At 42.9% G+C, this 25,361-nt stretch overlaps 1 protein-coding gene across 4 annotated transcripts in view; it reads right to left on the bottom strand.

Annotated features, from left to right (window-relative positions):
- Positions 1-16,102: 16,102 nt before the first annotated feature.
- Positions 16,103-25,361, bottom strand: part of gripap1 (GRIP1 associated protein 1) — a 59,153-nt gene continuing 49,894 nt past the window's right edge. For all 4 annotated transcript variants that reach the window (XM_027151240.2, XM_027151242.2, XM_027151241.2 and 1 more), the window contains 2 exons: positions 23,189-23,355; positions 16,103-16,216 (listed from right to left, as the gene is read on the bottom strand). In XM_027151240.2, the coding sequence (XP_027007041.1) occupies positions 16,136-16,216; positions 23,189-23,355 (248 nt within the window). In that variant the 3' untranslated portion in view covers positions 16,103-16,135. The remainder of the gene's footprint in view (positions 16,217-23,188; positions 23,356-25,361) is intronic.

Here is a 25,361-nt window from a genome sequence, read left to right as displayed (position 1 = left end):
TGACCAGGATGAAGGCTTGATGAAGAGTGAACAATCAGTGGCATGTATGGAGGAAAGGCAGGAGGGTTTGCTGGCTTTTCTTTGGACCCAACGGTTACTGTATAGAAACAATAAATGTGATTTGAGTTACAGCCAGAAGAACCGTCAGAGCCGCTGTCATAGAAAAGTCACGAATTGAACAGTGCTGAGGTTTAACACTCAGTAAAGACACTAACCTCAATCCCTCTTCCGCTACATCCACCTCTCACTCAGCCCGCAGTGTCGAGGGAGGTGTATACGGTTTGGGGATTACATTAATGCTATGAGCACCCAGGGTTTTTTTGAGACTGTATAACATTCAGCAGAGAATGGCAGAATTAACATATTGACTGCTTAAGAAGAAATGTACAGGGATGTTTTGGTAGCGCACACCCACATAGTGAAAAGTGTCAGACCTCCACAACAGGAGATGTCAAGTGCTGAAGAAGGCACACTGTGACAGAGAGGGGGGAGAGAGAGAGAGAGAGAGAGAGAGAGAGAGAACGAGAGAGGGGGGGACTAGAGAGAGAATGATAGAGAGAGAGAGGACTAGAGAGAGGGAGAGAGGGAGAGAGAGAGGACTAGAGAGAGAGAGGTGTCCTATTTCTGCAAACATAAAATAATTCACTCAACCTTAAGTCACTGATAATGTCATACAAACACACACACACACACACACACACACACACACACACACACACACACACACACAAACACACACATACACATACACACACACATACACACACACACACACATACACACACACACACACACACACAAACAAAAACACACACACAAACACACAAACACAAAAACACACACACAAACACACACACAAAAAAACACACACACACACACACACAAAAACACACAAACACACACATACACATACAAACACACATACACACACACACACACACACACACACACACACACACACACACACACACACACACACACACACACACACACACACACATACACACACACACACACACACACACACACACTTGTGAGCCTCACATCAGTCTGATTTAAGAAACTTTTTGGGACCAGACACTTACTCACTCATCATTAACACTCAGTCATTACTCCACATTCCTATAACAGACCAAACAAACATTCCATCAGCATTAAATGCACCCCTGTACTCATCATGTACTAACCACACTTACAATCATCACGCTCATCATTCACACTTTAACATTCGAAAAGATTTTAGGATTTTGCCAAACAGAGTGAATTTTTTTCCGAGAAGCATCGTAAGACTTTTATAAAAAATAAATATCAGCACATATCTCTGCCTTTCATACATAATGGACCAGGCTTTTACCATCAGCTGCTGTCTCGGTGAGATTTTAAGGGCTCGTGCTGACACATAAAGATAAAACGCACGAAGAGGAAGTCTATTTGACCTCTCCTTTCTCACTTTGTCCTCATTTTTATATCCCTATAAACGTTACTTCAGAGTAGCGTTTCAACCTAAAGGCCTTCATGCCTTCGTTCTCATCCTGGGAAGAGAGTCGTCTCTCTCTCTTTTTTTTTTCTTTTTTTTTTCCTCCTCGCTTCACACACTGTCACTCTCTTTCTCTCTCAAAGCAGTTTCAATCCCCACACACACACACACACACACACACACACACACACACACACACACACACAAACACACACCTTTCTGACAGCTTCACATTCACGGTGCCGCAGTGACAAACGGCGTCCCATCCGGCAGATTTCCTTACATACTTTTAGAAAGAATCGATAAATCCCTCTACAGAGTTTTACACCATCACTGTAGGAGCTCTCAGTTAAGGGGAGGAGAGGTGAAGCGCTGAAGAAACAGCCGTGCATTTACAGAAGGTGTACCGAGGCGTGAGAGCTAAAAACCTCGTTCACCACAGAGTTCTTTTATCATGCCTTCACGCTGCACTCTTATAGATATGAGCAGAACATGGTGAGACCTCGTGTAATGCGGCAAACATTCTGAAACATAGAAATGGAAACAAAAAAGTCGCGATCTGAGGTTTGATTGGAAAAAAACTAAGGACAAAATCTTACACAGTTTCAATTCGGAGTAAGCTGTGTAGACGGAAAATAGTACATTCATTCAATCATTCATTCATTCATTTTCTACCGCTTTATCCGAACTACCTCGGGTCACGGGGAGCCTGTCTCAGGCATCATCGGGCATCGAGGCAGGATACACCCTGGACGGAGTGCCAACCCATCACAGGGCACACACACACTCTCATTCACTCACACACTCACACACTACGGACAATTATCCAGAGATGCCAATCAACCTACCATGCATGTCTTTGGACCGGGGGAGGAAACCGGAGTACCCCGAGGAAACCCCCGAGGCACAGGCAGAAAGTTCCACAGTTATTGTTTTTCATGCTATCTTCAAAGTAAATGTTGATATCAAACCATTTCTGCTTTCTAAGATGCCTTATTCTATGTTTTTCTTAAGTATTCTCTTTATTCTTGGCCTACTAGGCGCAACGTATTCACACGTAGAACATTCGCGGCTTAAGCGGTTAAGGCTCTGAGTTGTTTATTGAAGAATCAGGGTTTAAGCCCCAGAACTGCCAAGCTGCCATCGTTGGGCCCTTTAGCAGGGCTCTTAACCCTCTCTGCTCCAGTGTGCTGTATCATGTCTGACCACCAAAGCTGTGAAAAAAATAAAGAATTCCACTGTGCTATAATGTATATGTGATAAATTAAAGGCTTTGAGGCATAGTTCCAAGAAACCGATCTTTACAGTAAATGTTGATATCAAACCCATTTCTGCTCAGATCCCGAGTGCTTGTTCGTAATCATCTAAATTCTGAAGGTTTATCTTCACCCACTAAAATTCTATGTAAGGTGATTAAAAGAAGACGCACTAATTCACAATCTGTCAATCTGCCACAGAGGATATACCTACTGGTCTCTTTCTTGGAGGTGGCGAGAAACCAGAGAACCTAGAAGAAAACCCCAGACAGACACATGGACACGGCGAGAACATGCTAAACTCTACAAAGACTGTAACCCAAGCTCTATCTTGATCTGGGGAACATGAATACATTCATAAGATTTCAAGGTAACAGATGCTAACACGCATTGTTCATGGTTGGTTCAACAGTCTACACCTGACACTCCATTAGAACTTCCTATTCTATGCTTTAGACTTGCTTCTGCTCAGTAAGTAATACATTTGTCTTTTTCTGAACAATACAACTTCATGTTTTGCAGCATTATCCTGTCAGCCAAACCCTTAGACCTGTCACTATTCACCCCAAAGCACCGCACTTAACCTTAACCAGCTCTCATCTCGCCTCACAAACCACTGTGATGTGTATTCAGGAACAATTAAGTTGTTTTTTTTTTTTTTCCATTCTCGTCATCAACCTTGATGTCCTACCCGTGGTTGGATCTTGGTCTCATCACCTGGTGTGCAGTCTGCTGGACATTGATCTGCATGGACAGCCAGTGACTCATGGGATTGCTGTGGATGAGGCCACCTGGAGACTTTGGAGTCTTTGAGCTACTGTTGCGACGCTCACCTTTGTGCTCGGTTGTTCATCAGACATCATTTGAAGGCTTCAAATTTAAGAATTAGTGTTGGGTCTGTAACGAACTTAGAGATTGTGCTGACCTATTAGTATCTCGGTTGCTTAACTGTCCAGTGTCACCCAATTAGGATGAGTTTCCCCTCTGAGTCTGGTTCCTCTCAAGGTTTCTTCCTCATATCATCTACATTACATTTACATTTAGCAGACACCCTTATACAGAGCCACTTACATTTTTCATTCATTCATTCATTCATTCATTCATTCATTCATTTTCTACCACTTATCCGAGCTTCTCGGGTCACGGGGAGCCTGTGCCTATCTCAGGCGTCATCAGGCATCGAGGCAGGATACACCCTGGACGGAGTGCCAACCCATCACAGGGCACACACACACTCTCATTCACTCACACACTCACACACTATGGACAATTTTCCAGAGATGCCAATCAACCTGTATGTCTTTGGACCAGGGGAGGAAACCGGAGTACCCGGAGGAAACCCCCGAGGCACGGGGAGAACATGCAAACTCCACACACACAAGTCGGAGGCGGGAATCAAACCCCCACCCCCTGGAGGTGTGAGGCGAACGTGCTAACCACTAAGCCACCGTGCCCCCGTGCATTTTTATCTTATTTTATACAACTTTGCAGTTGAGGGTTAAGGGCCTTGCACAGGGGCCCAGCATGGTGGACCTGGGATTCGAACTCACAACCTTCGCGATTGGTAGACCAACACCCTAAACACTAGGCTACAACAGCTCGGTGATCATAAAAAGAAGACGTAATCTTCGTTCTTTAGAAAAATCTACTTTGAAGAAGTCATCAGACTCATTACACCAGTTTTCGGATGTAACCGTGTGTGAAATTACTTCCCGGTGTGCCGTTAGAGAGAAATAAACAGGAGACGATAAATAAGGGCAGGGAGGTGTGATGAGGCATAGTTACTAGTTACTGCAACTGGATTCTTTTGTCAGAACAAAAGCACAACCCAAATTGTTTTACTCTTCTAATCAAACAGCAATTTTCTGAATATTACAAAAAAAAACCCACACATCCATCCATATTCTGTATCCTATCCTACACAGAAGCGCAGACTATCTGGAGACTATCCCAGGAGACTCGGGGCAGAAAGCATCACTTACTCAACACTGACTATGTTGCTGTATTATTAAGTGTACAATCAAACTTTTACATATACAATAGATATTTGCAATATATATGTTAATATCATACCGTGTGCAATAACATCTTAATTCCCAAGAACCTTTTTTTTGTAACTTTTGTGTATGTCGCATATTTATACATCATTTACTCTTGAAGCAGTCACTCGCAAAACAATGGCCGGCAAGAGGAAGAAAGGGCGAGCGCAGCAGAGCGAGCGCAGCGGAGAGAGCGGCGCAGCGAGCGGAGCGCAGCGGAGCGAGCGGCGCAGCGCAGCGAGCGGAGCGCAGCGAGCGGAGAGAAGCGGAGAGAGCGGCGCAGCGAGCGGAGCGCAGCGGAGCGAGCGGCGCAGCGCCGCGAGCGGAGCGCAGCGGAGAGAGCGGCGCAGCGAGCGGAGCGCAGCGGAGCGCAGCGGAGCGAGCGGCGCAGCGCAGCGAGCGGAGCGCAGCGGAGAGAGCGGCGCAGCGAGCGGAGCGCAGCGGAGCGAGCGGCGCAGCGCAGCGGCGCAGCGCAGCGAGCGGAGAGAAGCGGAGAGAGCGGCGCAGCGAGCGGAGCGCAGCGGAGCGAGCGGCGCAGCGCCGCGAGCGGAGAGAAGCGGAGAGAGCGGCGCAGCGAGCGGAGCGCAGCGGAGCGAGCGGCGCAGCGCAGCGAGCGGAGGGCAGCGGAGAGAGCGGCGCAGCGAGCGGAGGGCAGCGGAGCGAGCGGAGCGCAGCGCAGCGAGCGGAGCGCAGCGGAGAGAGCGGCGCAGCGAGCGGAGGGCAGCGGAGCGAGCGGTAGCGCAGCGCAGCGAGCGGAGCGCAGCGGAGAGAGCGGCGCAGCGAGCGTGAGGGCAGCGGAGCGAGCGTGAGCGCAGCTGAGCGCATCTCTCTTCTCATCTCATCTATCTTATTTCATCTTATATATCTTCTCATCTATCTTATCTCATCTTATCTATCTTCTCATCTCATCTATCTTATCTCATCTCTTCCCTTCTCATATCTCATCTTATCGATCTTTTACACAATTTATCGTTTACATCTGATTTTTCCATCTATCACAATGTGTAATTTTATTTCTTGTCATTTTTTTTATTCATGGATTTTCATGGAGTGTGTGAGTGAATGAGAGTGTGTGTGTGTGTGTGCTCTGCGATGGGTTGGCACTCCGTCCAGGGTGTATCCTGCCTCGATGCCCAAAAACGCCTGAGATAGGCACAGGCTCCCCGTGACCCGAGAAGTTCAGATAAGCGGTAGAAAATGAATGAATGAATGAATTTTTCACATTTGTACCTTTTTTCCTCTAACTGCTTTTAGCATGTCAGATCACCATTACTTTATTTTCCTATTCATTTTACGCATCAAGCTCACGTGGTTTTCTTTCACAGATCCAAATTTCTCAAAGAAATTCTTTCCTTTTTTACATCCTTGCTTTCATATCAGATTTCAAGGTATATGATGAAATGTGCCTTCACTTGTGATATTATTCACATAAAACCCTATGATCCCACTTGACGATACGAACCATACGTAACGTTTCATCACTATGATACTTCACCAGTCATTTCATGCTGGGTTTTTTTTTCTTTAAACGCAGCTTGGTTTCAGACTAGAATCCTGGGTCTGGGACGAAAGTCGGTATTACGCAGTGTTGCATAATTTATGATGAATGCTGCATATCATAAGGAATTAATGTCACAAGCTATGACAAATCCAACGCTGCAAGCAAACCCATTTGCACTTCTTATCCCACACGAAGCAGCCTTTGCATCACGAACGGAAATTACCGAACTGACGGAGTGAATCGCTTCTGATTTTGCGTTCGCTCTGAAAACGTTTATTTTTTTTTCAGTACATCTAATCCTGCTTCTGATATTAAATGTCACATTCACATCTACAGCGTGATAAGAAAATGGAAGAAAAAAAAAATCACATTTCACAAGTCACATCTGGACAAAAAAAAAATAAAGAGGATGATTTATTACTTCATTTTCTCCATCTGTCATCGATGTGGTCTGTTTATGTCATGACTGGTTTTCTGTTAGCGCGAAAAAACTCCAGGAACATAAATGATGCGCTGCTCGAATTCCCTCGCTACATTAATTCAATAATTAATAATAATTAATAATAATCAAAAAGGGGGCACGGTGGCTTAGTGGTTAGCACGGTTGCCTCACACCTCCAGGGTTATGGGTTCGATTCCCACCTCCGCCTTGTGTGTGTGGAGTTTGCATGTTCTCCCTGTGCCTCCGGGTACCCCGGTTTCCTCCCCCGGTCCAAAGACATGCATGGTAGGTTGATTGGCATCTCTGGAAAATTGTCCGTAGTGTGTGAGTGAATGAGAGAGTGTGTGCGCCCTGTGATGGGTTGGCACTCCGTCCAGGGTGTATCCTGCCTCGATGCCCGATGACGCCTGAGATGCCCGATGACGGCTCCCCGTGACCCGAGTAGTTCGGATAAGCGGTAGAAAATGAACGAATGAATGAATGAATAATCGAAAAAACAGATATCCTGTCTTCCTCATCATCATCATCAACTTTATCTGCTCACAGTGTCAGGACTGTTACCAAAAGTTCACATGTTCTTCGTTTACAGTCTTACGTTTTTGTGTGTGATTTGTTTTCCTCATGATTTACAGGTTTTTTTTTTTATTTACACAATAAGTTTTGCAGGATTTTCCCACATGATCCGTTCATTCTCACATGAAATGTTTACACTGATTCACTGATTTTTTTAACATGGTCAATTGATCTCTATTTAGTTTTAATGATTAATGTCTTTACCAGATGTCAATTTTACACAATTAATTGTTTACATTAAAATATTAAAATGACATAGAGTTTATCTTAATTAATCATTCATTAGTTCATCTAAATGACTGTCATTGTAGACTATCATTAACTGCATTATAACCACAGGATATAAAGTGTGTGTGTGTGTTTGTGTGTGTGTGTGTGTGTCTGTGTTGTAAAAGCAGAAGGTATCACTTTCACCCACACTGGCAACAATATTCAGCCTGTAAGCCAAAGATCACACCGTGGATCAGAAGCATTCGATTACACATCATGTCTGAAACCAACACTTATGTTTACTGATCTTTATGCGACGACGCCCTCGAATTCTTCGATCCGATTGGTCAGAAGGTGTTAATATGCATTTTCCACAACAACAGTTCTGACCTCAAATGACAATATTAATACGCTCACTCCGGTGTCTATAGCAACCTCCGAGACGGGATGGAATTTTCCAGGCTCTTATGTAGGAAGGGATTTACAGTAGAAAGGAGACTCCAGTGTTAGCTGTTAGAGAAGAACGTGTAGCTTTCTTGTCTACGTTTTCAGGATAAAGGACTTTGCAGTTTCTGGATAAACAGAAGTTGATTGTTTTTAGATTATTAGCTTAAAGAGAGGGGGTTAAAAATTGGCTAATATGAATATGACTGTTTAAAATGAGTGAAAACAGGAAGTAAACTTTAACCCGTTCAAGCACGCCAACGCCCCTGTGCACAAAGCTTCAGAGATCCATGAAGACATACAGTAGTGTGTGAAGCTTGGAGCGAAAGAACTCGAGTGTCCTGAACACAGCCCTGACTCTTGACTCCACAGAACACCTTTGAGATGAACTGGAATAAATAAATAAAACATGATGATGTAATCAGGCAACATTTCCCCTTTTTTAACACCCAATTTGCAAACAATACAAGTTTTCGTTATTTCTTAAAAAACAATATTTACTTTTAAAATTACTTTAACTAACTAACTAACTAACTAACTAACTAACTAACTAACTAACCCATTAGTTCAACAAGCTGAAACGCAGCTAAATTTGGATAAAATATGACGAGTCATCTGTTAGCAAATACACTTAGCTAGTCCTGCTTAACGTTTCGCTATAAGAGTAGTAAAATACTTCAGGGCGATCTGCTACAAGAAAATAATCCATTTGAACAGTAACTCTGCTTTGTGTCTCTGATTATTGTCCTGTTGTAGTTTATTCCTTATATAATAACTGCAATAATGATACAACTGAAGTTTAATAATAATTATAAACTAAGAAATCCTAGAATTCTAATTAGATTTTTATTTTAATAAGTGAACAAGCGAGATCTTCTTCTTCTGTCTTTTCCCGTTAGTGGTCGCCACAGCGACTCCTCAGCATCCTCTACTCTCGCACCAGTTACCTTCATGTCCTCATTTCACACATCCATATATCTCCTCTTTGTCGTACCTCTTGACCTCTTACCTGGCAGCTCCATTTCCAAACCCATCCCCATGTCCAAACCATCTCAATCTATCCTCTCTGTCCTTGTCCCCAAAACAGCCAACCTGAGCTGTCCCCCTGATGTGCTCGTTCCTAATCCTGTCCATCCTCGTCACTCCTAAAGAGAACCTCAACATCCTCATCACTGCTACCTCCATCTCTGCCTCATGTCTTTTCCTCACTGCTACATTCTCTAACCCATACAGCAGAACTGCCCTCACTACTGTCTTCTACACCTTTCCTTTGATTCTTGCTGACACGTTTCTGCCACACAACACTCCTGACACTTTTCTCCACCCACTCCAACACGCCTGCATTCGCCTCTTCACCTCTTTTCCACAATCCCCGTCACACTGGACGGTCGACTCCAAATACTTAAACTCCTGTATCTTCTAGACTTCAGCCGCTTGTAACAGCCCCCAGTATTATTAAAATTATTATTATTATATAACCCAAACATTGGCCAGTATAAAGGATAAAGGTAATATATTTAAAATAAGAGTTAAAATTAAATAAATAAGGTTTATTAAAGCTTGTGCAGCCCAGAGCAAGGGATGTCCTATATACTTAATCGTACTGCCTGTTTCAGTGCACCTAATGTGGGCAACTCTCAGTCTACACCCTCCTAAAAATAATCTTCCTGCCATGAAATATTTATCCCCGACTCGGGGAGGTCGACAGAAGGAGTAACGCGAGGAGGATGAGGAGGGGCGCTTACTCAGCATTACTTATAAATGGAAAGCACAGACAGAAGCGTCATCACGCTCACGAGGAAAGAAAAACGTGCTTCGGGTCATTCATAATCTGTCTGATGTAGGTCAAATTCACGTTCATGTCTGCAGAGAAACACTCGATACGGATTCAAGACATGAATGCAAACGTAAGGTAGTGAGGCGAACGGTTTAGCTCGCGGTCAGATGCTAAGCTAAGCTATAGCTAGCTAAGATGTAGCTATAAACATCAGCAGCAACTCTTCTTTTTTTTTTCTCCACAAACGTTCCAGACCCGAAGACCTTCTACTTTCAAAGAAGTGTTAAAAAAGTTACAGAAGGACATCAGCAGTGACACTAGAGACTCACTCACTCATTTTCTACCTCTTATCCAAACTTCTCGGGTCACGGGGAGCCTGTGCCTATCTCAGGCGTCATTGGGCATCGAGGCAGGAAACACCGTGGACAGAGTGCCAACCCATCGCAAGGCACACACACACACACACCACCAAGTCTCACTGTGTGTCCCCCCCACCCACCCCCCACTAGAGACTCTACCTGTTCTACCTGTGGTTTTCACTGTAGGATAAAAATGATGTATGAAGCACGTCATTGCTCCTGTTTAAGCTGCTTCAGAACCTGTGATCTGTGATTGCAATGTTTTCTGGGTAAATCCTGTGCCTATAGTCTGCGATTATGCTAATTCGTTATTATAATTAAAAGTTTACCTAATGAGCTTTAGTTCAGCTGCGACAGCATTGGTTCCATCGCTGGTACGAACTGACCCTCGTCCTCTGATGGGATGTTTTAAGAAACAGCTCTGAAACGTAGCCCTGAACTGATAATAAAACGATAACCATCCAAGACTTCATTGTACTGTGTAATTACAGCCGTGTGGAGGTCCAGCAGCAGACCGGGAGCTTGCGCGCCTTTAATTAAGCAGCAGATTTGAAAGGGTGCTAAAGTGTCAGCTTAATTAAATCGAATGGCCGAGTTCACTAATATCTCCTGCCAGTTCGACTTAGTAGAAACATTCTGCTCACCTTAGGACATTTGGTGATCCCCAAGGGCGTGAAAAATACAAGAAAACCAATTAGCTATGCTCACATGAAGCCCAAGCATGTGCTCTCAAGTTGCCCCAATTACCGCTAATTTATTCAGCTTGAATTTATCTCTAAATTGATAAGAGTTAAGAGGAAATTTAAGTTTTACATCAGGATGTGTGGATGAACTGATTAATCACGGATTAAAAACACAACACATCATATGTCCAGAACTATAAAGGGGCTTGAAATATGCAGTATATGAGACTTGAACATGACTTGAGCCTGGATGTTTTTGTGTCCTAGGTTTCCTATGAATAATAAAGCCTTGTTTGTTGTTTTTTCTTTTACAGGATACTCATTTACTCATCATATAACACTCCATGTTCCCTTCACAATCAATCAGAGAAGCTTCACCGCTCACTCGGCTCACAGGCGTTCTTATGTTATTTGCTGAAAACAGATATGTTCTGAGTTCCTAGTCTGATCGCTTCTTCTTCTGGACCTACTTTATTAATTCTGATGCCCTACCCCTGGTTGGATCTTGGTCTCATCACCTGGTGTGCAGTCTGCTGGACATTGATCTGCATGGACAGCCAGTGACACCTGGGATTGCTGTGGATGAGGCCGCCTGCAGACTTTGGATTCTTTGAGCTACTGTTGCGTCAGTCATCTTTGTGCTCGGGTCTTCATCGGCGATCGTTTGAAGACTTCAGCAGGAAGGAATTGTTCTGACCTGTTAGTTCCTCAGGAGCTCTTGGTTGCTTAATTCCACTCAACTACAAACTGCTGTAGAAAGGACATTATTTACATTGACATCATTTCCTGTACAGTGTCACCCCTTCTAAGTTTCTTCCTCATATCATCTCAGGGAAATTTTCCTGACCACCGTCACCTCCAGCTTGCTCAATAGGGATAAATGTTAATGATTAGTAACTTAACCTCCTGAGACCCGTGTGTTACTGTTGTGTACATTACAATTTCTACTGACTGCTTCTCTTCATAGCTGATAACTATAAATGTAATCAGTGTGTTCAAGGAAGCAGTTTCGCAAAAGAATTATACCTAACAGTCCTCATATAAGGTTGCTACAATAAATATATATAGACAATAATGAAAGTTGTGAAAAAATGTTATGTCCTCATATGAGGACATTCGGGGTCTCAATTAAAATTTTGTTGCTATTACGAAAGTTTTCTTCTTAATGCGAACCAACTGCACTACATTCTACTGGAATTCTTCTGAGAAACCAGTCCACTTGGATGGATGGGTCGGTCTGTCTGTCTGTCTGTCTGTCTGTCTATCTATCTATCTATCTATCTATCTATCTATCTATCTATCTATCTATCCATTTATATCTATCTATCTATCTATCTATCTATCTATCTATCTATCTATCTATCTATCTATCTATCTATCTATCTATCTATCCATTTATATTTATCTATCCATTTATATCTATCTATCCATCTATATCTATCTATCTATTTATATCTATCTATCCATCTATCTATCTATCTATCCATCTATCCATCTATCCATCTATCCATCTATCTATCTATCTATCCATCCATCCATCTACCTATCTACCTACCTACCTACCCCCCCACCCCAGGTTCCTCCAAGCCATCAGGGTTCAAGCTTGCTGACAGACTGCATTTTGAAAATTTCTCATTCGGTTCGTAGATTGTTTTTCCTAACGGGTTTCTCAGCTCATCTTTCCAAACGGCTATCACGGGTCTCACCTTGAGCTGATATTACAACAATTCTCCCACGTTAGATGAGTGTGCGTAGTCTGCAGAAATGTGCAAGTTCTAAAGCTAAATTTACCAAAAACAGACTGGTATTTAATCACATGTCTGAATCGTATCTGCTGAGCCGCCTAAAGACAGGACTTGCTGTTTCATGCAAACTCGAGCCAACAAAATTCCTTCCCACAAAAGATATCTGGGTAAAGAATAACGGCTTTATGTCTGGCATCCCCCATGATGACAGTTCATTATAAAGTGCCCATCTATGAGTAGTGAACAGTTATGAACAGTTATAAACCCTGGACCTTTGAGCTAATGAGAAAATTGACTGTAAATGGAATCGAAGCCGCCGACGTTGAGTCCGAGACCAGGACGAGACGAGAGTGAGTCGGGATCAAGAGACAGAGAGTGAGAGAAAGGGAGGAAGGGAATGAGGGAGAGGAACAGGGACAGACAGAGAGAAACATATTGAGAGCAAGAGAGAGAGGTCAAGACTCGCCTCTCTCGAGTTCTTTTCAATAGCTGATGTAATCTATGGATGTTGTACGTGTGTGTGTGTGTGTGTGTGTGTGTGTGTGTGTGTGTGTGTGTGTGTGTGTGTGTGTGTGTGTGTGTGTGTGTGTGTGTGTGTGTAAATACACTGTAAGCAGTAACGTTTCAGCTCTACTAAACATCACGAGGCAACACGTTTCTAATTAAAGCTGCTTCATGCCCGCTACCATAAACAAACATCTCAAGGCAAGTTTTTACACAAAAAACAATTACCAGCGTGAATGAAACGTGGAGAAAAATTCATTTCATTTCCAGCCATTCTTTATTAACGCTGCAAGACGTCAAGAAATCAGACTCTACAGCGAACATGACAGCTGACAAACATGGATGAATAAATAACAAGAAAGTCTGAGGGGAAATTCTGACTGAGTACTGCTTTTGCTTTCGGTTCCTAATTAACAGCGATGTTGCCGTTGAGCTGAATCGACAGATATTCACGAAAAATTATAAAAAAAAGATTGAGAAAATTTTGAAGCATTTTCATTAAGATAAAAAAAACAAAACAAAAAAACAAATCTATAATATGAATATGTCACTATATTCAAGGTGAAGGTCTTCGCAGCGAGCTCGCTGGTCATTTCACCGTTCGACTGTCACGACCTTTTTACGTAGTGTTCAAGGAAGAAATTTAAAACGTTACACAACATGCAAATGAAGTATAAATGATATCGAATGGAATGAAGGAATAAAAGTAAATTATTCATGGCAGTCTTTTTACAATCATCTTGTATTAAATACAGAACATATTAGTGATCTCTTAAATCTTTAAACAAGTGGATAAACCCGTCTCGAGCGTACAGTCGTACAGTAACGCTACCAGGTTTACAGCTGGACACAATACACACCTTCATCTCTCGTGCCTTTCCTCTCCTTCTGTTTATCCTATCTGTAACGTGTCTGATTTTCATGGAGGATGAAGTAATGTCAAGACCGGTTTCTTTTCCTTTTTTTCTTCTTTCTCTTCTTTACTGAAACCTCACTCACTCATACAGGAAGTCAGAGAGTCAGAGAGTATACAGCTGTGACACGGTGATGTGTGAACTGTTCAATCTGAGTATTTCTATATGATAAAAGCTCTAAATCTGTGGAATATGGTCTTTATTCAGAGAGAGACACAATGTTACTAGACACAATTGGGGGCGGGGGTGCAGACAGACACAGCTGAGAGGTGTGTGTGTGTGTGTGTGTGAGTGTGTGTGTGTGTGTGTGAGAGAGAGAGAGAGAGAGAGAGAGAGAGAGAGGAGGTGTGTGTGTGTGTGTGAGAGAAAGAAAGAGAGAGAAAGGAGGTGTGTGTGTGTGAGAGAGAGAGAGAGAGAGAGAGAGAGAGAGAGAGAGAGAGAGAGGTGTGTTTGTGTGTGAGAGAGAGAGGTGTGTGTGAGAGAGAGAGGTGTGTGTGAGTGTGTGAATGTGTGTGAGAGAGAGAGAGGTGTGTGTGAGAGAGAGAGGAGGCGTGTGTGTGTGTGTGAGAGAGAGAGAGAGAGAGAGAGGTGTGTGTGAAAGAGAGAGGAGGGGTGTGTGTGTGTGTGAGAGAGAGAGGAGGTGTGTGTGTGTGTGTGTGTGTGTGTGTGTGAGTGTGTGTGAGAGAGAGAGAGAAAGAGGAGGTGTGTGTGTGTGTGTGTGTGTGTGAGAGAGAGAGAGAGAGAGAGAGAGAGAGAGAGAGAGAGAGAGAGAGAGAGAGACTTCAGTGTGTAATGAGCCGACTGTTTACAAGGAATCTGGTGGCCTAGTGGTTAAGGTTCTGGTCTATTAATCAGAATGTCATGAGTTGAATCCCAGAGCCACCAAGCTGCCCCTCCCGGGCCCCTGAGCAAGGCCCTTAACCCTCAATCACTCAGCTGTATTTATGAGGTAAATGTAAGTGCCTGTGGATATGTAAGGTTGTCTGTCAAATGCTGTAAATGTTTACAGAAGCCTGAAACCTGGAGGGAAAAAAACCTCTCCTGCTTTATGAAAAAATGCTACGGATGCCAGGGACAGAGATATTTACCCCAGGAGGAACAACCTAGTAGCGTTTTGGTCATGATTTCAGTGATGTAAAAAAAATAAATAAAATTAAAAACTATTTCACAACAATTCGATGTTTATACTGAAGACGATGCAAAGCTTTTACACACAGCAAGATGTGGACGTTTACGGGAAATCTCTGACGGGCTGAATTGTTTAAAAAAGAGCATAAACGCTGAGCTCGGGTGTCGTCGGTAGTGTCCGAGTGACGTTCTCCGTAGAACGGGTGGCGAGTAAAATGTCGTTCGTGTACTATTAAAAAGCTTTGATATGTTTAAGCGAAATGATGTCATAACATTCGAGTTAAAGCGGCTGTGAAACGAGAGGATTCTCCCTGCTGGACTGAAAACGCGGCTGAAACGACGAAGCAGGCGGCGAGGCAGAGAAGCAGAGAGAGACGTCTCTTAACGAGCGGAAGCTGTGGGGCTGTGGGGTCGATTTACTTCATAGCAGCGCTCCGAGCTGACGTGCAAAACGCTCTGACAATTATCAGCCCAATCACGTGCTCTCACATGTCTAACACTAAATTGCTGGCGTAATGAACAGCAGACGTAACGGACCTAGCCGACGTTAACGAGGAGCGGGACTCTCTTCGCGACGCTCACTTCTCACTTGCTATTTCTAAACATCCTAGAATTGTCTGGAACTAAAAATATTACTCGTTTTATTGTCCCTATGTTCATATTTACACGTGACACAGAGAGAGAACACGAAGCTGCGGTTGGTGTGAAGCAGAAACTCTGAACAGACAAACCCTCTCGTCAGCACAGACGAGCACGTGGGGTCGGTATGAGGAGGTTCGGAGCAGCTTGAGGACACGAAGCATTCTGGGTCAGTAAGGAAGACACCGCCCTGCTCTTTGTAGCGTCAGAGACAACAAAACGACACACAGAGTGTTAGAGTGTTAAGTACATTCAGCAGTTGAGGACTTGCGAGGGATCACGCGCTTGTTCCTCCTCTGCGTGGACGTGAGGTTCGATCCAGTCATCCGGTCCGTGTGGTATGAAGGTGCAGCATCTCTCTGTAGCCTTGGTCTATCAGACCCAGAGGCACGGCATGTTTTTTTTTGTGTATGTGTGTGTGTGTGTGTGTGTGATTTATTTATATTAGCCTGTGGCCTTAGGATCTTGTGCAGGATCGGTGCCTTTACTCAAACGCACAATCTCCTGAGATAACATCTCCAGATCCTGCAAGAAGACAGAAAAGAGAAAATGATGAATATGAGACAGGAATGCGCTTGAACAGGAACATAGCGGAACTCCTGAATGCAGCATCGGTAAAAACTCTAGTCCATGTTTAAAGATAAATAGTTTTGCTTCTCTGAGCAATAAGGTTCTCCTTGTGACTAAATAACCACATCTCATTTGACTTTTTAACCCCGAATCTTTCGCAAGGACCCGATTACGAGGTAAACAGTCAATAAAACTTGTTTCGAAGCTCATTATGTTTGCTCTGTATTGCATAATAAATTGTATGAGGTGAGAGATGTATAATAGATGTATAATCTCAACCTCAGACATCATACCCGCTCTCATGAGTATGTCACACAAAAATAGAAACACTTTAGTAGTTTCGAAGTCGCCATCTGATACGACGGGATTTCCAGGAGACCGTAGCGTCACGTTTTCGAACGTCTCGCTGGGCGTGAAGTGACGGTGAGCGCTCATGAGGCTCGGCTAAACGCCCGATTTTCCAAATGATGTCAAGTTCACCCTACAGACGCATTCATTTTCTTAAGCGAACGAACGATGGTTGCTGTTTCCGTAACGACATCAAAGTCACATTTCCATGCCGAACAAAACAAACTGTGATTGGTTGCTTTACGTGTCATTTAGACGCCCTATTGGGTGATCCTTGGCAAATAAAAGCCTTCTACCTTCAGCCTTCTGCCTGAAGCTCTGGGTACGCAAGACTAGTTAAGAAAGAACAGAAAAGACAGAAAACATCTAGACCTCTAGATTGTACGCATGTTGATATTAGAAACATACATTACGCCTACCAAGGGCGTCGATGTGGGTAGGGACGGTAGGGACATGTCCCTACCAATATCCAGGGAACACTTAATTGTCCCTAGCAATAATTCGACCAAGCCTATATATACACATCTATACATAACCACTGATGTCCGTCTGTGTCTTGTGCTTTTTTTTTTACTTATTTCATTTAACATTTATCCAGGAATCATTAAATAAGTTGAAAAATATTTTACAATAGCGCAACTAGTGGAACACAAACGGTTAACAGATTTACCCCCTGCAATGAATCCTGCCTCTGTAACTCACCTCTCTAAAAGGATTGGCCTTTGCCTTTTTTGAGTCCCGCCTCTCTAACCCACGTGGCTGTTTGATTGGCTTTGTCTTTCTCGCTAATGTGTTGAGGTCGGCCGCAGCTATATTCCGTTGTATGAAGCAATATGCAACGTGATTATGCAGGATACCGGTATGTGAGTAAGGAAGTATTCTTAAAACAAGAGTTTTATGCACAAAATACAGGGAATGTTGACCCCACCGATGTCAAATAAATTATGTCCCCACCGATGTCAAAATCAAACGTACGCCATTGACGCCTAGCTACGTCCCTCGTCGTATACTTGTACTGGCTCAGACATTATGACACAATAACACCTGCCTGTTTTTGTCTCCTTAATTGAATGTAAATGTAATGGATTTTAGCCTGTCTGCGTCGAAACCGGAGAAATTTAGGAACCCGCACAGACACGGGGACAAACAGAACATGTGCACGGATGGTAACCTTAGCTCCGAATGTTTGTTGCTACTTGCTTACAGAAGTAAATAGAAGTACAATCCCACCTGTTCACGAATTCACTGTACAGCCATCAAATATTAAGTAGACCTGTTAGTTCTTGGGTCGGTAGACATCAGTGGCAGCAAATATGCATGAGGACCAAGCTTCTGGGTTACTCGAGGAAAAAGGAGAAGAAACACAGCCGTACCGAGGGTGAACTCGGCACGTGGCGGCCATTTTGCACTGGAAGTGCATTGTGGTGCCTGGAGAGCAATGTGACGTGAGGGCAAAAATGATGGACGAATAGCAAGGAGAGTAAGCAAAGTGCAGAACAGATCATGCAAGAGATAAAGTGAGTATAGAAAGGAGTGACAGAAAAGGAGAAGAGTGAAGCTAGAGCTCTCTAGTGGACTATCGATTGATCCATCAGCTCCAGCTTTTCCGACCGTTACCGGTTCCCTTAACAAGCTGGACCTCTTCTCTCGTTACACTCAGAGCATATACTGAACAGACGTCGACACCCCTCCTTACGCAGGTGGCTCTTTCGAAGATATAACATCAGAAGACAGCGGCAGGTGGGTTTGGACATATAGACTCACCGGCCACTTTAATAGGAACATAATGAATAATACACCTAAATAATTGTGCACTTATCCGATCAGCTGATCAGTAAACTCCTTGCAGGAGTACGCAGAATAAAATCATGCAGAAGCAGATCAAGGGCTTCGGTTAATGTTCACGATGTGGGGAAGGAAAGGTCGTTAACCATGTTGTCAGATGCGAGAGGTCAAAGCAGAACAGCCAGACTGGTTAGGCTTGGCAGGAAGGTTATGAGAACTCAGAGAACACACATACTCGCTTTGACCTCTCTCATCTGACAACATGGTTAACGACCTTTCTGTGGCGAACAGAAACGCACCTCAGAACAAAGTTAAGGAAGATGAGTTACGACAATAAAAGACGACATGGGGTTCCACGAGGGGCGAAAAGTTTCCGGTAAATTTCCGGAAACTTTCCGCGAGAACTTAATCTGGGGAATTTTGGAAACATTCCAAATTGGAAATTGAAGGTAATTTATGGGAATTTACAGGAATTTATGGGAATTATATTGAAATATACTGAAATGTATATAAACTATATCATATACAAACATTTTGTTTGGTCATAACACTTCTAATTCACTGCTTATTAAGAGTTAGTAAGCTAGTTATTAGGTTTAGGTATTGGGTACAATGAATAATGAAGAATAAGGTAAGGCAGAATGAGGCATTAATATGTGCTTAATAAGTACTAATAAATAGCCAATATTCTATTAATATTCATGCTAATAATATTAGCTAGTTAAATGAGCCTAAAATAAAGTGTTACTGTGCATGTTATGGAAGAACACAAGTACATGCAGGGGGTTTGGCCTCAATGGCCCTCCAGTAAGCAGTGTGCTGTGTACAAGTGACCGAGGAACGCAGGATAAATGGCATTAAATCTTGTTGTTTTAAACAAAATTATGCTGCAAGATTTTTTTTAACTACATTTAATTTCCTTGTTATAGGCAACTCTGCATTTTTTTTAAATTCCCAGTTTATTCCCATATATTCCCGTTAATTCCCATATATTCCTGTTAATTCCCATATACTGTATTCCCGTTAATTCCCATATATTCCTGTTAATTCCCATATATTCCTGTTAATTCCCATATATTCCTGTTAATTCCCATATACCGCATTCCCGTTAATTCCCATATATTCCCGTTAATTCCCATATATTCCCTTTAATTCACATATATTGCATTCCCGTTAATTCCCATATATTCCCGTTAATTCCCATATATTCCCGTTAATTCCCATGTATTCCTGTTAATTGCCATATATTCCTGTTAATTCCCCATATACTGTATCCCCGTTAATTCCTATAGAAAGCTTCCAGCCTTGAAAATTCCCGGAATTTTGCAACCCTAGGTTCCACTAGTCAGCCAGGAACAGGAACCTGATCCTGGAAAGGAGCAATTAGGGGGGGGGAAACTCCTTGATACGGTCACAGAGGTGGTATAACAGAGCACTGTGTGTATAAAACTACAGAAAAAGCAAAGTAAAACTTTTCTCCAAGTGCACCACCACCCCCACCCCTCCTCTTCCACTTTGGTTCCTCTTGTGAAGGTTAAAGTAGGACATTTGTGTAACCTACAACTCCCTCAGGGCTCCTATAACACCTTCGTGCCACTCGGCCAAGGATCCAGACCGTCTCTGAGCCTCTCATCACCAAAAACACCCTCTCACTCTGGATACATTCTGTCCTATTCCTGGCCTCGTTCTCTGACGCGTATGCTGGGGGTTTCACTAAATATCACTTCAAGTATCCCAGTAGACACTTCTGCGTTTACGTTTGATTTTAACAAGCTCTGACAGAGGAGTTTAAAGGATAAACCGAACGCACGGACAATGCCTCGGTGATGCGGCGTGGCTTTAACCTCTTTGATCCGAGTAAAATAAACATGCTAGATTTGTCGATATCGTGGCGCCGTCAAGATACATGATACAAATATGCAGACCGTTCTGGAATTATTTCGTTTCACTGAATTTGATTTGTATTGCGCTTTAAACAATGGACATTGTCTCAAAGCAGCTTTACAGAACAGAACATTTTTGTGCACATTTATTTGATTGTTTCATATTTATCCCTAATGACCAAGCCTATGGCAAGAAAAAAAAAACCCTTAGATAGTCAAAGGAAGAAACCTTGAGAGGGACCAGACTCAAAAGATGGTTTAAATCAAAGATGGTTTGCTAAAGATGGGTAGAAATGTTATGAAATATGGCTTTATCATCAGAGAAACCTAACTTTTAATCTAAATTTAATTAGTAATTAGCCCAAACACTTGAGTCGTACGACAGCGCATTGGTTCGGGGTTAGGCTCGGGTTTATAGGAGAAGTTGGATTAGTTCCATCAGGTCTAGCGCCGCCCCTCTGTACTTTTGTCTCTGCAGTGATGAAAAGCACCGAAAGCACCGAGGTTTGAAAACAGCCTTCACAAGTGGTCAAATGCCCCAGACTCTTTATTTAAAACATGCTAAACCATCTACAACTATGTGTGCCACTATATAACTATATCTACATTCTCCTTCTCCTTCTACCTCTTCTGAGTGCACAACTTTTTTTTTTGGACTTTCCATTCAAGGTTTTTAATTTGCATAAAACAGTAAAGCACTTGAAAAGTGCGTCCGATTCCCAGAGAAGGTGCTAACGTTTAGATCCGATGTATCGCATAGATAGCGTAGGTCGGTTGAATAAAGTTAGAAACGGTGTTGTGGACAATATCTGAACTGAAAAAAGTAAAACATAATGGAGTTGGATTTAAAAAAAAAACAAGCGAGTCTCTACACTCCACTAGGGGGCAAAATAAAGCAATGAAATAAACGTGCTAAAATTATACAATTTTGATAAAATAAGTCACAAAAATGTAATCGCAATTAAGTTAACTTCCAGAACCAGGTTGCAATGCTAAAATAAATATATAAGAAATGGGTGAATACTTATTCTTATAATGAACTGCAGTGATTTGATGCATGATTCGTTGATCATTTTCAGATCATATCTTTCAGATAGATAGCTATAAATAAACAGGATCAGAAGGAGTTAAGATGTTAGCGCTCTGCTAAACCTTTGGTCCAAGTGTAAAGTGTCTCATTTGCTTAAATGAGTTTGACGGGTGGTGTTCGATGGGGTCAGAAAAAGGTAACTGTACTCATCTGTTTCAGCCAAGCTTCTGTCAGGACACATCAGCTCCTAAGTGGCTGGAATACTAACTGCTTTCATCCTTGCTTCTTCCTTTAAAACAGACTTAAGTGCAGCTCGTTTCTTGCCCTGACGTACCTCCGAGACGTAGTTGCTTGTTAAAAGCGATCCGACCGCGCGATCCGTTCAAGACCGGTCGAGGTTCTTCATAGCGATGTCCACGACCTGTTGCGTAGGCTGTTCTGCGATTTATTTACAGACTTTTAATCCGATTCGTTTCTGTACACGACTCTTAAAATGGTGCGCTCGGTTTAACCGTCCGTATATATATTCCCACGCTGAATGCGCTTAACACCTCCACGATCATTATAAATACATCTAAATCCATAGCGATACGTATGACGGTGGGTTACGTAAAAACCAGTTGGACTTTGTGTGTTACGTGTGCGCTGAAACACCACCTGCATGTTAACTGGTGAATCAGACATGTATTCTCTTGAAATGTGGACAATGTTGTGTGAGGTTAATTGTCATTAATTGATCTGTGAGATGGTGTAATCCCATCAAACGCGACGCCCGACAGGGCGCCCGGGGTAGTGTTTCTATTCCTGCACCATTAACCGCTTCATCGTTAAAAAATAACCACCCACCTTTTGGCTCTCGATGAATAAGCTCTCTTCGGTGGAGTCTCAGAGCATCGTGACAGCAAACCTCCTCCACACACACACACACACACACACACACACACACACACACACACACACACACACACACACACACACACACACACACACACACACACACACACACACACACACACGCTGCCTAGCACCCTGTCAGAGCTAGATCTGCACACAATCCTCCAGCATCATGCTGATAGTTTATGCAGCTTATTAAACAAGCAGGAAACCTCATGAGTCATGTTTGCTAAGATTCAGGTCTACTTGGACAATAACAATAACAACAATAATAATAATCATTTGAACAATTTGTGTAGAAAATGTTTTTTGTCTTTTGTATTTCTAAGATGGCTGCCTTTGGTACCGTTTGAAATATAAAAACCATCCCAGATATACGAGTTCTCATCTAACGCTCTGACGGCCCCCGAACTGCTCGAGCTGAACCAGATAAAAACATTAATATTAGAAAGCTGACATCATGATGCACTGTTCTGAGTACGATCAGGTGTCAGGATTAATAGCGTCGTTGTTAATCAGCAGAGCGGTCGAATGAATAATGACTCGACTGCTGTGTACGGATTGCTTCCTTTGCCTTAGTCCTCTAGCGAACACCGTCGCGCAGTGAGAGGAAAAAGATTGAACTGAATTTCACCACAAAAATGCTAGCGCGGTAGAGCTATAAAACGAGCCCGTTAATCCTCTTTAGATGTGTGTGAAGCAACAGTATGAAAGCAGGAGAGGGGGGGGTAAATAAATAAATAAATAGCTAGTCCCACCCACTTGCATTCTATAGGCGGGTGAATTCACAAATCAACGTTTTTTGTGTTTGTTCTCGTTTTATTTTAGGTTAAACGAGTAGAAGAGATTTCAATTTTCTCCTGAGGTCACGATTCCTGTGCCTTAGCAAATAATGTGAGACATAGCGTGTTATGTATTATGATCATTTTTTCTTTTTTTTTTTTTCTTTCCCACAGCAAAATATTTCCCCATATTGTCTCAGCGTACCTTCTGTAGATGCATGTTTTTGGTAAGTTGTTCCTCCAGCATGTTCTGCAGCTTCTTGTTCATCTCCCGCAGGTTTTCGTCTCCGGGCTTGACCAGATCCCGGAGCACCGAACTCAAACCGCCTCTCTCTCCTTGGTGAGCAGCGTGAGACGTGGCTCCTCCTCCGTCTGCGAGACGGGAAAAGATGGAAAGGTGTCAGATGATGTGGTTATTTATTACACGATAAGGTTCTGCCAAAAAAAAAAAAGTATAAAATCAGAACCTCAATATCATGACACAGAGTTTACATTAAAACTAAGCGGTTTATCTCAAGTTTTGTGATGCATTTCTGCCATATTGCCCTCAGGGCCTGGCTTCATGTGTATCTCTCCTCTCTTAAGACCATCACAAGCAAAGCAAAGCATTAGATCTTTCATAAGCCCATGTTAGAATGATCATTGTTCCATCAAGGCCATTTATCAAAGATATGTGCCATTAGTCAAATGAACAGCGAATACGCTCTCACACGCTTTTCGATAAGACTCGTTAAAGCCATTAGGCTCTGCATATGTGACATGTGGGAACTATTTAATAAGCGAGAGTGCTTCAGATGTGTTTACACCGGACGAGTCGCCTGGAAACTTCTGAAAAATTGTACAACGTTCAGTGTTAATGTCGGTTAAAAGAAAAAAAAAAAAAAAGCACCACGATGAGTCTGCAGTAGAAAGCTTGCAGGTATCACAAACATTTTTGCTGTGGTATAAACAAAATGCAGTAATGGGGAGAAAAAAAAGATAACAGTAAGTAAGCAAGGCAAGTATTTTCAAATGGAGCAAACATTGTGAAACCTTACATGGTAAAACTATTAGAGCTGGATAGTAAATAAATCAAACAAACTCAAAGCCATATTTGGATCGATTGGATAAAGCTGTTCATTTGAGAAGGTGGCTTAGTGGTTAGCACGTTCGCCTCACACCTCCAGGGTTGGGGGTTCGATTCCCGCCTCCGCCTTGCGTGTGTGGAGTTTGCATGTATTCCCCGTGCCTCGGGGGTTTCCTCCAGATACTCTGGTTTCCTCCCCCGGTACAAAGACATGCATGGTTTGATGATTGGCATCTCTGGAAAATTGTCCGTAGTGTGTGAGTGTGTGTGCCCTGCGATGGGTTGGCACTCCGTCCAGGGTGTTTCCTGCCTCGATGCCCGATGACGCCTGATGTGCATGAGGCACAAGCTCCGCCTGACCCGAGAGGGATGTGTTGCTCAAGGAAAACTAAGCATCAAATCAAGAAGGGTTTTGATTCTTCGTATACATGTGAAATATCTAAAAAAAACACACTAGAGACATCAGATCTAACTAGCGGAAAATGAACGGATATCATCCGTCTTCGCTGCGCTCATCCACCTGCGCTGGGGAGAGGGATGTAAAACCGTGCTTACGATGCAAACTCTAAAATAAACCCAATTAATTCTGATGCACGAATTGCTTTCTTAATGTGCATCATTTTGCAGAGAGCAGCGATCAAAAATAAACAAGACTAAAGAAGATCCTGCGAGTGATTCCTCCAGCAGGCCCATTAATATACATAGTCCATTAGTCTCTGATATGAGAACTGTGGGAGAGTCGGGAAAGACTGAACTGCTATTCTGTTCGACTCTGTACGGTTAAGAAGGTATCGGTCGCTGAGATACGCGACGACTAGGCGTCTATTACGGGGAACGGAAGAGGACTGGAAATGCTTTGGTTTTAAATTCAAATTTAAATCAACGATGGGTGGGAAAGTTTGAGAGCAGGATATTCAAGCAAATCGACAAAGTAAACCAGCAAGACCAAAAGAAATGGAGAATAGAGACGTGCAGGAAGGAGGTGATGGATAGAGTGAGGTCGTGCGTTTAACCCAGACGGTGCAGATACTTCATGAGCACTGACAGCTTCTCCAGTGGAGTTTTACCGGAGAGCGAGACAGCGAGTGGAGCTCTAGAGCGTCTGCCATGCGTGTCAAGGGCAAAAGTTATCAGTTCGATCGAGTGCGTCCATCTCCGATATCACTCCACCCGAGAGAGTGGGGGAATTTCAAGGTCGGTTAACATCTCCCGAGGCAAACAAACTAACTCCTAATCGAATGAATATCTATCTGTCACATTGCTTAAGGCTGGTCACATCTACATATATTTTTAAGCAGGATCTAAGTGTTTC

The sequence above is a fragment of the Tachysurus fulvidraco genome, chromosome 14, assembly GCF_022655615.1.
Source record: "Tachysurus fulvidraco isolate hzauxx_2018 chromosome 14, HZAU_PFXX_2.0, whole genome shotgun sequence".
In the NCBI taxonomy this organism is placed as follows: Eukaryota; Metazoa; Chordata; class Actinopteri; order Siluriformes; family Bagridae; genus Tachysurus; species Tachysurus fulvidraco.
This window is presented reverse-complemented; position numbering and strand designations above follow the sequence as displayed.